Raw genomic sequence first — 14,662 nt, 5'->3', positions numbered from 1 at the left:
AAGTGTTTTAAATAACCTTCACTGATTGAAATAGCTAATCATTTTGCAAGACCTTTGTAGTACACTAATAGCAGTTAATTATAGAGATGTTCAGCGTCTGAGCCCGGAAGAGTTCTGACAGTGACTTATTTATTGCTTCCTATATAACAAGCCTAGCTTGCTTAGGGTGTGCGTGCATGCACATCGTACTACAAGTAATTTAATTCCTAGTTGGTGTTTGTGTGTTTATGGCCATTTTTAAAAACGTAATGCTTATAAATCTGTTCCATACTACCTTAGCCCTCTTTGTATAAAGCTGCTCTGAGATTACTTTTTGGTATTTACAAAGCATATTGAAGTATAACTATGAGTTTCTGTAGGAGGGTCTTGTTTAGCAACTTCCTGGTATATAGAGCCAAAGTCATGTTTTAAATTCCGATAGTGTAAATACTCTGTTGTAAGAAACCAAATAGCAAAAAATTAAATACTGTCAAAAGCCAAGATTCATTTTGTAAGATGTGGCATTTGTACCATATCAGATATGGTAACAGTATTTGGGTTCAAAGTGTGTGTTAAATCCTATAGATGTGTGAGGGTAACTGTTTCTTTAGCAGAACAAAATTGTGAATTGTTTGTCAAAATATACCTAGCAATTTCTGTATCATATGAATATGTAATATAGCTACATATCTCGGTGCCCAGGTTTGCTTCCAAGAATGTTGCATGACTGTTTGCTAACACAAAATATTCCTTGCTGGGTCAGGCCAAATATCTATCTGATCAGGCTCTCAGTTTCAGAAACTGGCAAGATGGCCCTGGGAATTAGGGTATGATTGTTACAAATTAGGGTATGATTGTGATACTCTGTCTTGCTTTATCACTGGTCATCTGATATCAAAGGTATGCTGTTTCTGAACATGGATGTGGCCATTGGTTTTAAACCCAAATGGTGTCTTCACACTTCCATATTTTGGGAGGCATTTCAGGGTGGTTGCTTGGTTGTAGTGCAGTGTTCCCCACACCATTAGACTAAGCTAATATAGTTATTATAATAGTTGCTCTCAAGTATGCCAAATGGTATCAATCCCAAAACCTATCGTGGAGATACTTCTTCCTCTAACAATCAATTATTACTTTCCTATTCTTCTGTGGCAAAGGTTAATATGTTAGACATTTAAAATGTAAATCTGCTGGATGGTACCTGTGTTCAAGTCATTTGACACCCTTAAGTTCATCCTTTATGTAAGTTAAACCACAGAAAGAAAGATGAAGCAATGGGTAAATTCTATTTTTTTAGCTACATGACTTGAGAAAGCAGGACTAATGTACTGTCATAGCTCAGCCTTGCCATTAAGTTTGTATGAATTGTGAACTTCCATGTTATGTCATGTACATATATAACTTGGAAGAGACAACAAAGTACAGGTTATGATTTTGCAGTGAAATGGTATGCTTGATCTCATGATATTTAGTGGTAGTTCTTTGGCCAACAGTACAGAAATTATCATATAAGATTCCCTAGGAATCTACAACGGCAAATTTAGTATCTTTAGCCCTTTGCAATAGAACTGCTAGTTTTCCTGCTGATGCTTCAGTGCTTTGTGCCCTCTGTAACCTTGTAGAAACAAGAAAAAAACTTGAAAGCATATAGAGCTTTATTTGTTATATGCTAAGTTATATAATTGATACAGGCTTTTTCAAATGAAACTTTTTGTCATTGACAGGGAAAAGTTCATCTTGAATTAAAGCTGAATGAACTGATTACAGATAATGGATCAGTCTGCCAACAGCTAGTAGTACAGTAAGAATATTTATCAATTCTTATTCTCGTTTTGCTTGCTATTGAAGGGTGTGGTAAAACTGCTTCAGGGACATTATCTACAATGGACAAAGTCTGCCAACAATGCTCCAAAATGAGTCATCTGTGTTACTGCAGAATTTCTTGCAGTCTCACTGGCCTTGAATTATTTTATTTTACACAAGGACCATAGATGATCATAAATCTCACTTTGAAGCTATATTGGGAAAATTTTACTTTCTCAAGCTTCACAAGGCAAGTATGAACATTGCAACTTGATTCAAATATATTTATGATCTGATATTTTCTATTCTTACACTCAGTGAAACCTTAGAACAAGTAATCTCCGAAGCACAGCACAGAATTGATTCAATATTTTTTGTGCTACTATATCAAACATACATTAAGTGACATTTATCATAGTCAAGCACTGGATGACAATCCTTCTTAAAATTATCCTCAGAAACCTCAAAGAATTGTGATAAGAATCTGGCACTAGGGAAATTATGCGCATGAGAATACAAGGTGTTTAGTGCTTTGTAACTTTGAAAGTCTTCTGCCATGTGCTTGTTGACATCAGTCCCTTGGAGTTTTAGCACATCTACCATCCAGGATGGCATTGTATGAAATTGTAAACTTATGCATGTTTTTCCAAGGAATGGAATATGAGCACTTGAAGAAATTTCAGAATCATTTGAGTTGTCTCAGGCATTCATATCTTCTATAATATGTGGAGACATTTTAAATGAGCAGATTGCTTTGATGACATTGTCCAGTTCATCCAAACAAACTACATGACTGTAAGGCACAAGCAATAAATATCATCTGAATAATTTATTGGAACATTTTAACACGTTTTCAGGAATTCTTTTATTCATGCACTGACCAAACTTTTACTTGCTTGGTTTCAACAAAGTTGCTCGATCTTATGCCTTACAACCATATCCATGGCATTGCTAATGCCTGCAATGAATGTAACATATACCCGGAGCCTGAATTTTCAGCCACTTGGCATTAAGATTGCCTATGCAATGAAAACTAAAGATGAAAGGCATCTGATCTTGTATGCTTTATTTTATCGAAGCGATGCTCATAAGATGATTGAATGTTTTGCAAATGTAGCAAAGTTTAAAATGTAGAATTTGCAGTGACTGAATGAGTCTTTGTCCATCAGACTTGAAACATTGTAAACGAACCCTGACTGGATTAATTTGTACTTTGATTCCCCCCCCCCCCAATTGTAGCTTGAAGGAATGCCATGGGCTGCCTCTTATCAATGGACAAAATTGTGATCCTTATGCTACAGTGTCTGTTGTGGGCCCTTCAAGGTAAGATTTTAAAATGTATTGAAGTCTAATATATTGAACCAAGGGCCAAATTTCATGAGAGACTACATGTCCATGATTGGATTTCCCATCTCTTTGGTAAATAGCAACGGGAGGAGGAAGGGATTTGCATTGGACTGCTGGGTATTGACCTCTCCCTGCCACTGCCTGATATAAATTGTTCCCCTGCTGGTGCTTTTTGGTCCATTAGGGAGAAAACTGAATAAATACCTTTTCCAGTGGTCTGATGTAGATCTGAGAACAGTGCACAGAGGGGAAGTTTTTAAAAATCTCATAGTACCACAGTCCTAATCTAAATTTACCCTCCTTCCTCATCTGCTACTTAAAGGCTTAGGGATGGGTTATTGAATCACAGATCACTAATGTCTTAGCTAGCTATTCCCTAAAATGCAAGCCGTTGTTGGTGATTTAGAACCTTTAATTTTCAGAGTCTTATTGAACAAGAGGATGTGGTGCTAAGCACCATGTCAGGAGAAGATTTTGTATGTTGACAAATAATGCCTTTATTATGCAATTATTCTGCTTCTGTCAGATATTTAAGGTAACTGGAGAATAACTTTTTTCACTTAAAACTAGAATATTTATAACATATTGGGCTGTCTGATTTAGGGAAGGCCACTTGCTGCTGCCTTTGAAAACATGAAATCCGATGAAAAAGGAGTGTGGTTGTTGTAGAGACTAGGTCAGTTTTGGCTACTGTATCATATTCTAATAACTAATGCATTTCCAAAGCCTCAGTGCATATAGTTTGTGGCCAACATCTACAAATAAAATTACAGTAATATGTCAGCATATATAAATACAGATTTTAAATATAGTTATCTAGCTGGTTTTAATGTTTGGTGTACGCACTGACTTCAGTGGGGCTACAGAATTTCAAGTAGCCAGTAATGCACTCTTCAGTTTACCAAGAATGCATTCCTCTTTGATGAAAGATCTGTCTTCAAAAATATTGTTAAACTGCATAGTGCCTTCATGTAAATACAGTATTTTATGACTGTGTGTTTAAGTTCTGTATGGTAAAACTGTACCATATTGGAACAGGAATGACCAAAAGAAGACAAAAGTAAAGAAGAAAACAAGCAACCCACAATTTAATGAAACATTTTATTTTGAGGTAACTAATTTCCTATCAACCTGTTGGTGTGTTGCCTATTTGTGCTGTTTTAAGCTTCTCCCAAGCTGTTGAAATGCTAACTGTGAAGCAAAAAACATCTTGATTGTGCAGCATAATTGATGTGCATGGCACCTAAGAATATTGTAGGCAAGAAATAGGACCCAATCCAGAGCAGACACTGAGGAAAGCAACAAGGGGAGGGGATGGAAGGAAAAGGGTGGCATGTGATGAATGTCAGCAGAATCATTTACTGAACTTAATTATAGTTGGAAGCAAGGTTTAGATGCTTAGTCAAAGGCCTTATTAAGTAAGGAAAAGGGGTGCTTAATACATATTGAGGGAAGGAATTCCATACAAAAGAGGCAGCGGGGCGAATGAGTGGAGATAGAGACTAACAGTGCAATATGTGTAGAGTAACACCAGCCCAAGCCCATTGATTCCAACTCTGCATAGAATTGCACTATAGGAGACCTTTGAGACAGCTGAGATTGATAAAATGGATGAGTGAATGCTACAGGTGGGGAGGGTATAAAGAGGAACAAGGTCCAAAAACTAATGTGGGGCAAGGTCATGGAGAGCCTCAGAGGTCAAGACGAGTCAATGGGGATGCAGAAGAGGAAGGGAAACTGGTGAATGGATTTAAGGAAGAGCTTTACGTGGTTTGAGCCAGAGGAGAGGGTAATCATTTTGACTGTACGCCTTTGGGTAGAAGTGGGAAGGCTGATTGTGAAAGAAGGGCACAGAGAAGGTTGCAGTAGTCAGAAAACCAGAGCATGAACTAACGGTTTAAGTTGGGGGAGGGGTGGAGAGAGAAATTGATTTTTCTAGAGATGTATAGGTTGCAACTGACTGAACCTGAGGAAGAAGATTCAAACCTAGCCAAGAAGACTATGTTTGTGGTCAACAAGGTAAATAGTAATGTTGATAGGTGTAACTAAAAGCAGGAAGAATTGGGGAGATGTGTAGTTAGTCTTGGACAAATTGAGTTTGAATGAGCCAGAGCGTTGTTATTTCTTTGTAGCATTATTCAATGCATGGGCAATTGTGTTTTGTGTACAAATCAGCAGAGCAGTGGCATTGAAAGTCATGAAATTCAGTGAGATCACAGATGAGGAGAAAGTAATAAAAACATCAGGGAACCAGGTCAGGGGAAGCCGGAGGAGGCACTTCCACAGAAGTATTGTTGACAAGAGTATGCAGTAGAGGGCAAGAGAACTAGTTAACAGTCATGGAAAATTAAGGGGCTGAAGAAGCTAGGATTGTTGGTTGTATCAAAGGCAACAGAGAAGTCATGAAGAATAAAAATAGAAAGGATAGGTTTGTTTGTTAGTTTGGAAGTGGAAATTGTCTGATTTGAACAAAGGTAGTTCCAGTGGAGTACAGAGAATAGATTTTAGGTGATCAAGGGTTGGGAAAAACCAAGAAAGTGAACAGTGGCCTCTAGGAGGTTGAAGGCAAATGGGAGAAGTGAATTCCTAATATGATTGGGAATTAAGTGCAGAGGCCATTCTGTTGCACAACATAACATAAAGAACTTTTTAAAGTCCATAAAAATCTGAAGCTGTTTGAGTTGTGTGTAATTCACGAGGGGGGGTTTAACTTTTCCCTGGTGAACTAACTATGGCTCAATGTGTTGCCCTTTCCCCACTCTTTTGTCATACATTTTATTTTGTTTTCCACTGCTGAAAATGTTTTTTGCTTCATATTTTTTGGGTCCAGCTGTCTTGCCCAACAAAACGATAATTAGAAATTCGTGGAAATGTTCTGTTATGGCTTGAAATGCAGTTCTTAATATGACTGAAGTGTGAGAGTCCTTGCTTCCTTGCACAGTGTAGCTTCCTCGGGATTACTCTGTTCATTAAATTTCACTGAAACATATTAAAAATTTACAAAATAAGTGGACCACCTGCCAAATCTGATTTAAAAATGTGTTGCAATGACATGATCAAAAGTTTTTAAGGTAAATGAACTATGAGGAGAAGAAAGGAGGGCAAAGTAATATACCTTTGTGTTTCTTCCCGCTTAGTTCCCAAACCCTATCCAATAACAATTGCTCCAAAGTCTCTGTCCTAAAACAATTTGAAGGGTGAGAGATTTGGGACCAGACACAATATGCCAAATGATAAACTGTTTTACACTTGAGGCAACTATTGGTGGGAGTGAGTTACACTTCTAAAATTAGCACCATCCCTTCCTGCTAGTGTTTGCATGCTCTGTCTCCTATATGCACTGTCTACTGCCAAAGCCAGTATAAGAGCAAGAGGCAGGGGATAATTTTGACCCTTCCACGGCCTTCCTGTCGTAACATGTATTTTAGGCCTTGCAGTGTATCTGCATGTAGACATGCTACTTCAGAAATGTGTAAGTTGGGAGGTCTACCTAAATATTAAAAAACTTCTAGTTCTTTTCTAGGATCAGATACCTGAGTTTAGGGAAAGCCATTGGAGATCAGATGCAGGTAATGTTCTCTTGAGTCATTTCAGGAATTCTTTATGGTGGATTGCTGCAGTAACTAAAATCAAATTAAAAGTTAAAGGTTCTGATTACACTAAAATATGGTAGTGATGGCAGCACAATATTGGGCTTTGCCCCCTATCTGGCCAAAAAAACAAACCCAAAATATCTCCTTAAAAGGCGCTTGAATTTGATTTCAATGTTGTCGCCCTTTAGAATGTCATGCAAGAGTTATGGAAATTACCCTTTGAGTTAAAAGGCAAACGTCCTTTAGACATCAGAGCTACAGGGCAGCCATCAAAACACCACTGCTGATGGCTCTTAATATGTAATTTGTATGTCGTTTGGGGAACAAATGCCAGTTGCTCTCCTTCACTGGCTTCTAGCTGCTCATGTAAATCCTACAAGGCTTACTAATCCAGAACAAGATCATAGATCAGACCATTACTAAGAAGATGGTTCTAAAACTCTTATGTTAGCTTGGCTGCTTTCTTATATTTCAGGTGATATGGGAAGGCTTTTCTAGAACATAACTAGGTTTAGGAAGGTATAGATTTCAAAATGGGTATTGCAAAAGGAGAAACAAATTACTCTGAGTTTTACTTACAGGTAACCAGGTCCAGTAGTTACACCAAAAAGTCACAGTTTCAAGTGGAAGAAGAAGATATTGAGAAGCTGGAAGTCAGGTACATTCTTTAGTATATTATATGAGACAGTCAGTGCTGTTTTATAGTAAAAATAGAAGTTACCAAATAATTGCTGAAAACTTGAGACAGTCCTCCATTTTGGGGAAAGAAATCCTCTAATTTTTTTAACTGCTTGAACTCATTAAAATGTTTTTGAACTTTGATAGTTCAGTTGACACAATCGGATTGTGATATGGCAAGTGTAGTATATTTGACAAAAAGAGAATATATTGCCTTGCATACTTACTTATGGATCAGCCCAAGACTTGAGTGGTTTCTTAGCCCCACAATAAAGGGAGTGGGCAAAGATACTGGGGATCTGCTGTTAGCTCTTAGGTTCTTCTTGGGGTGGGGAGAGAAGGAGTGAGTAACCAGAAGCTTCATTCCCAGTCTCCTACTTGCTTTACTTTTTTTAAAATCACCTTTTCCACTCAGGCCTGAGGAGGCTAACAGAACTTTTAAGAATTGTAATGCATAAATAAAAGCAAATGCATCATCATTAAAACATCACAGGCTCATTCTGTTAAACACTGTATCAACTGTCTTGGCAGTTTCAAGATGTCCTTTCCAAGATGACTTTAGAATGGCTTGAAAAACACAACTGAAGTCCATCATGAAAGGGATATTGCACATGGCCTCTGGAAAGCCATCAACAAAACCGGAATAGTAGTAGAGGTGGCTGATTTTGAGCAGAGGCCAAATGTACATCATGTAGTGAAAGGACATTTAGCAAGAAATGATGGACAAACCTGAGAGGATGTGCATGCTCATACTAAAAGGGGCAGTTCTTCATTTATGTCTGCCTCAGGTTGTGATGGGCTGTAAAGCTTCAGGTAAACACAGAAGTTAATTGGTGACCAATGTAGTTTGAGATACAATGTAATTTGTGCACAGCAACAAGTCAGGTAGCCTCATTTTGCACTATCTGAATCTTTCACATTGTCTTCAGGGGCAACCAAAATAGAGGACATAGTAGTAATCCAGCCTAGAGGCTAATGGGATCATGATTCAGTGTGGACAGATTGGCTGTGTCTAGGAAGGAGGATAACTTCTTAATGAGATATAATTGCAAAAGGCACTTACTTAGTTCAGACACTGCACAAAATCATGGTTTAATTAAGCTAACTGCATTTAGCGTGACTGGCCTAAGCATGGGCCATTCCATTATAGCTAAAATAATTGTTTTGTGTTACGTCTGAACCGACTCAGCTTGTGTTTGTTTCTTGTATGCTAGCATAGCTGTGATCTAAAAGATCATCTGAATGTAAAGAATAGCTTATTTGTTAATTTGCCTTCAACTGAATGTCATAGACTTTGGGACATTCCAGTTAATAATATATCACAATAGATACATCTCTTGTGAGGTAAGCAAACAGTCATACTACAACACATCTGGATTTTATTTTCTTCTTCTTAATATATGTGCCGTCTTAGCAGAAATGTTGGTGAGGTAAGATTCAAGAACTCAGAGTGCATGCCTCTGAAAGTCTGCAGTAGCTTCTTAGGCTGTGAGAACTTGAGATGTTTTATATTTTAAAAAAGCATGTGTCAGTGAAGTGCTACAGATATGACAGAGTAATTAATAAATAGGAAATGTAAGAGTAAAAATTAATTATAGATGCCTGAGAGGAATATGGTTGTGTCACTGTTTTTCTTTGAATGCATAAGTACCATCCATTATTGCTTTTCTTTTACTGACACAGCCTCACATTTTAGCCAATACACTGACTTATTGCATTGGTTGCCTGTTACGGAAGACATTTTCTATCTCTCGGGGTAGAAGAAACATTGGGTGTGTGTCTAACCTTGTGTGCATGCTGATTTGTTGTGGTGCTGTACATGATTTCCATTAAGTATGACCTGTGATTAAAATGATATAGAAGTCATAAGGTAACAAAATCAATGATTAACTATGATTTAACTTTCAGGGTTGATTTATGGAACAATGGGAACTTGGTGCAAGACCTTTTCCTGGGAGAAGTTAAGATTCCTGTGAAGACATTGGGGAGTGATTCCTTCCAAGCTTGGTAAGCAGCTACTCAGTGTACATTGGCAAATCAAAAGAAAGGGACAGCAGCCAGGTAGTACCTAACAAGCTGACTTGAACCTCTGTGTTCCACTATGTGTTTAAATTTAAAAGCACAAGTTACCCTGGAAAAGTTTTTTGTTGTTTTTGCTTCAGCAGTGAAATATAAAAGTTGACCTTGTCCAGTATTCTTTTCTTTTCAAGAATCTCATCAACTAGCAGGTTGTAGGTGGCCCACCAGTGGATCGCAGTATCTTCTGCCCCTGGTGTATAGCATAAATACATGGAGGTGAGCGTAAATATTTCAAAACTGAAACAGTAATGTTTATAGAATAACTGTCATGCCAGTAAATGCTAAATGTGTGTATGTCCTGACTAGAGATTCCCAACTGGCCTAGCGTGGCAGCATGGTATAGCGATTGGTGTCAGACTTGGACTGGTAGAACTGATGTAATGGTAAAATGGTGGGGAGTGGGCATTTCTGCTACTAGGACATAGGATGGGACAAATATGTAACAGATTGTAAGTGAATGTGACTCGAGCCTTGCATTTTACTTTGTGTTTTTTTAAGGTACCTTCTACAACCAAGAGATAATGGAAATAAGTCCTCTAAAAGTGAAGATCTTGGATCACTTAGACTGAATATATGTTATAGTGAAGACTGCGTGCTTCCATCTGAGTATTATACCCCCCTCAGGAACTTGCTGCTAAAGTCAACAGAAGTTGAGGTAGTCGAGTAGTGCTTTTTGGAGGGTTGCCTGGTGCTTGAGGAAGTGCATGCAAATCTGCCACTTCTCATGCCACATTTACCTGTTTTAGCAGTATCCCAAGTATACTTTGCATTCATTGCTTTTAAAATGTCTAAAAGGTTATCCAGATGAGCAACTGAGTCCAGGGAATTGTATGAATACTACATACTTATGGGAGAGATTAACTGTTTTGAAAAGCAGGCTGTTGTGTGTTTCAAAATCCATTTGTGATGTGGCTGAGACATGGAAGGTGCAGTACAAAATACACCGTGTAATATATGCTTATATTCCATCTTTCCAGATACATTTTCCAAGGCAGTGTATTATAGGCCCTCATCAGCACTTGTGTGCCTAAAAGTAGTTCTGGATATTACTAGTCATGGAACTGCTTTATTTTGTACTCTGACAAGTGTGTTGTAACTTCAAAACCCAGTTCCTGATAAAATAGGACCTACAGTAATGGTCAGCCACCTGCTTGCTTCTTCATGTTCTCTATGTATCACACTGATGGACTGACCAGATTAGACCCACCTTATCCCTATTATTGGAGAGAGCAAATCCACCCAGGATTTTTACAGTGAATTAGCTACAAAGTTATAAAAGATATGGCTGCAGTATTGTCCCAGAACTAGAAGGATAAAGTCCACAGACATGGGAATTGGTGGTGGCTGTCCTTGGATTCTCTCTTCTTAAGCTTACATTTCAGGCCTTAAACCAGGAGCAAACATTGAAGGAGACAAAACCAAGGACTTGTCACCATTCATGGTGCTCGAAATGCTTCTGAAGGGCTGTCCCCTGAAGCTGTTTATTCTAAAAGCTAGGGCCGCTGCCTTACTTACCTCTCAGATCCTTGAAAATAATTGGCAAGTTTTAGACAAGGAAGTCCTTGTCTTCACCTATCAGCAAAAGCCGTGTGAAAGGAATAAGGTTCCAATGGTAGAAGTGATCCCTCCTTCCTAACCAATGCTTTAATTACTGTTTTTATGCTTTGTGTGTATTTTAATTCTGTTTTTAATTTGTTTTAATTATGTCTGTTTAAAAGTTAGCTGTCTTGGTGGACCTTTGTAAGGGCCAAAAGGCAGGATACAAATTTGGTAAATAAATAATTTTCAGTCAGAGAGGAACAAAGAACCCTTGGCTTTCAAATTAGATCTTAAAATGCTTAGCCCCTGGCCACTTCAGATCCAAGCTGATCTCTTCTTCCTGGGGACAGTTCACTCAGGCTTAGCCAGACAAGTCTAGAATTTGTGAATTGTGGATTAGGGTGTCATTCAAGAATCAAGCTACAGCCATACTACAACAGTCAGAAGAGTTTTCTCTGTTATAACATTTAAATATTTAATTTTTCTAAGGGGAGTTCCCTTACGTCATCCATTATTAATCAGATTCCCATGATACTTAAAGGATTCCTGTTCATTGCTCTGAAACCCATTCTGTTTATAGATCATACCTGAAAGGCAGTGTTGCTGGTTTTGTGAAATTGGAACACTTTGGATGAAAAGAACTATGTGATTTCTATGAAGGTGGACAGCAATGGTTTGCATATTGGCCTGTTTATTCCAGAGATACATTTATTTTATCCACTGGATTTGAACTAATTTTACCGAATTTCTGCCCCAGTCTTCACTGCATAAAAGAGAAATTGTGGCAGAAGCTTGTGGCATGTCCTCCTGGCTTTACATAAGGTCACACAAATTCAGGCATTTTTAAAGACATTCTTTCATCCTACAAGACTGGTTACCAAAGGGCCAAAGTTATTGGATCAACAGTTGTCAAAGAGGTCACAGAATGCATTGCCCTTCAGTTATTGTGCCAGTTTTGTCGCCACTTAGGTTGCTTTTGAGCATCAAACACTCTTCCAAGGACACTAGTAAGGCTATCTCTTAGACCACAGTCTTTGCATTAATAAGTGTTTTCAGAATAGACTCTTTCCTCTGTGGATGGCTCATCTGCCAGGTACTTTCAGGTGCTCCCATTATGCTGTAATTTTTGTGAGATCACGGTTGCTTTTCACCCTTGTTTGGTTGTTTGAAATTGGGTTTTGCCTAGATTTTTTTTCTTAGTGACAGAAACTTTCTACTAGTTCTTCTTTCAGCTGAACAAAAGGGTAAGCCAGACTTCTTATTCTGACATCAGGCAGATCTAGAACGTAAATGTATTTTGTGACTTTGGAAGGACTTTGGGGTAGTTGCTAATGCATGGCAAATGTCCTAGATTCAATTTCAAGAGTGTTCTGTAGAAGTAACTTCAGTGCCAACTTACAAAATTGAATTTCTGTATTTTAAGATTGATTGAAATTCTTACTGCTTATTACTGTTCTCAGATATTTGTAATTCTTTTCCCATTTTTGTAGCCAATATCTGCTTCTACTGCTTACATTTTGGCTGAAGTATGTCGTGATAAATATGATACCATTATACCTCTTGTACGATTGTTGCTTCATCATCATAAACTAGTACAGTTTATCACCGCAGTTGCAGAATTAGAACTGAAGGATACCCAGTAAGTGTTTGATTTTTTTCTCTTGCCTCAACTCCTCTCAATATTTGATTCTGCAGTGTGTACAAATCTGCATGAAACTTGTCATACAATCTTTTCTATGAAATTTTGCCAATAGGAGTTGTAAGTCTTTGGCAGTAGATTAACAAGTATGTTTGTTTTCCCCATAACTATAGGTAATTTTTCTTGATCCAGCATTGTTTGTCATCTTCACTTTGATCTGATATTTTAAGTATCTATGTATAAGGAAATTTATGTCTTTTTAAAAAATTGTAATTCATTTTTTAAAATGACTTGCTGGAGGTTGATTGCACAGCTCAAGAGAATGGGAGCTATTGTAGGAATTGTTTTTTAAAACTTGCTTTAATAGTGAATAGATCTGCTTTTCCTATTGATTATAGTCAGTTGTGTAGATGTTGCACAGGACGGCTTTTTGCATATAGTTCAACATAGGGATAACTTGAAGCTAGATAGCTAGGTGGTCATTTGACACTGTCTGAATATAGCTTTGCAATATTAAACATTAATTTAAAAATATTTCTAATACTGTATAAAAGTTTCTAGAAACTTCTCAGCAGAAATTCTCATTTTATGATTTTAAAACTTCTTCTGTCCTGAGCATTTCTTCAATTTGTATTAAAGGGAAGCAAATACAATCTTCAGAGGAAATTCCTTAGTTACTCGATGCCTGGATGAGATGATGAAAATAGTGGGAAAGCACTACCTGAAGGTTACCTTAAAATCAGTCCTAGATGAGGTATGGAATATTATGCTTGAAATGCTTGGTGGTTTATTGAGTATGCTGGAAAAATCTCAAGTGTGTGTGTGTGTGTATATATATATATATATCACCTTTTCCATCACAGCTGCTTTCTCCTTCCTGTATACTCTTACAGCTTCTGTTGAGAGCATAGTTTTCTCCCGTCTCTATGCTGTCCTTACTACGCTTTCCCTACTAACAAAATCAGTTTGAAGGGATGAATTCTCAACAGCAGTTTGAGGACCTTTATAAACACTATACTTTCAGCTGTCTTGCTCAGCTATTCAGTACAAGGTTATTTCTTATTTGTCAGGCAGTGACAAGAGCCATGCATTTTTGTGTCTAAAGGCTGCTTCATATATTGGAGAAAGTGTCTGATTATCATAACACAGAAAATCTGGGGTTTCTGTTATACATAAAGGGGATTACTGTGTGGGTCATGAAAAATTTACTTGGCAGAGTCCATGAAAATATTGGGGCAAATGCCTGTAGCCTGCCTCACCAAAAGGTCTTGGCACAGTTGTCATTGGTTGGGGATTGTTTTTCTTCTCATCTCCAGCCCAATAAGAGAGAAGGGGTTTGGATAATTCGACTGTCATAACCAAGCAAAACTGTATTTTTGTTTCAGATATGTGAGAATTCTAAGCCTTGTGAAATCGATCCCCTGAAATTGAAAGAAGCTGATTCTGCTGAAATTCACAAGGTAACAGATTTTTTGTTTATACTTAGAAGCTGGAATCAATGGCTTACTTGGAAATTATAATGGTTGCTGTTGGTAACAAATAAGATTACTAAGAAACTTTTCTTCCCCTTGCTGCATTGCTTTCTGTCTACCAATATGTTCTGTTTTAACTTCATTGTGTAGAACTCTGCATTAATAACAGAACTAGGATGGAATGGTAGATAAACCTTATACATTTATGGTCAAATCCCAGCAGCAAGCAATCCATTAAGTGGCCTTACAAGTTGCTACTACTCAGTCTTACTTCTTCTTTGATAAAGTGGGGATACTAATGAGCTCAAAGAGATAAATTATATACCTCATTGTACCCTAAAAGTACTATGGATGTGTAGTATCTGTCATTATTGATGTATTTGGTCTTCCCTGGCAAGTTAATATACTCTAACTGCACTGTAAGTGGAAAACATTGACAAATAGTCTCCATCTCATAAAGTTTTGCTAAATGGTAATTTAATATGCAAGAATCAACAATAAAATATTAGCTTCTAACCCAGTTAAGATCGAAA

At 37.6% G+C, this 14,662-nt stretch overlaps 1 protein-coding gene across 2 annotated transcripts in view; it reads left to right on the top strand.

Moving 5' to 3' along the window:
- Positions 1–14,662, top strand: part of RASA2 (RAS p21 protein activator 2) — a 42,229-nt gene that overhangs the window by 14,644 nt on the left and 12,923 nt on the right. For both annotated transcript variants that reach the window (XM_056849324.1, XM_056849325.1), the window contains exons 5-13: positions 1,704–1,780; positions 3,022–3,105; positions 4,168–4,240; positions 7,304–7,380; positions 9,309–9,407; positions 9,978–10,134; positions 12,509–12,657; positions 13,297–13,411; positions 14,043–14,117. In XM_056849324.1, coding sequence (XP_056705302.1) covers positions 1,704–1,780; positions 3,022–3,105; positions 4,168–4,240; positions 7,304–7,380; positions 9,309–9,407; positions 9,978–10,134; positions 12,509–12,657; positions 13,297–13,411; positions 14,043–14,117 — 906 coding nt within the window. The remainder of the gene's footprint in view (positions 1–1,703; positions 1,781–3,021; positions 3,106–4,167; positions 4,241–7,303; positions 7,381–9,308; positions 9,408–9,977; positions 10,135–12,508; positions 12,658–13,296; positions 13,412–14,042; positions 14,118–14,662) is intronic.

Source organism: Euleptes europaea, chromosome 5, assembly GCF_029931775.1.
Source record: "Euleptes europaea isolate rEulEur1 chromosome 5, rEulEur1.hap1, whole genome shotgun sequence".
In the NCBI taxonomy this organism is placed as follows: Eukaryota; Metazoa; Chordata; class Lepidosauria; order Squamata; family Sphaerodactylidae; genus Euleptes; species Euleptes europaea.
The sequence above is the reverse complement of the archived record's forward strand: the minus strand, read 5'-3'. Positions and strand labels throughout refer to the sequence as shown.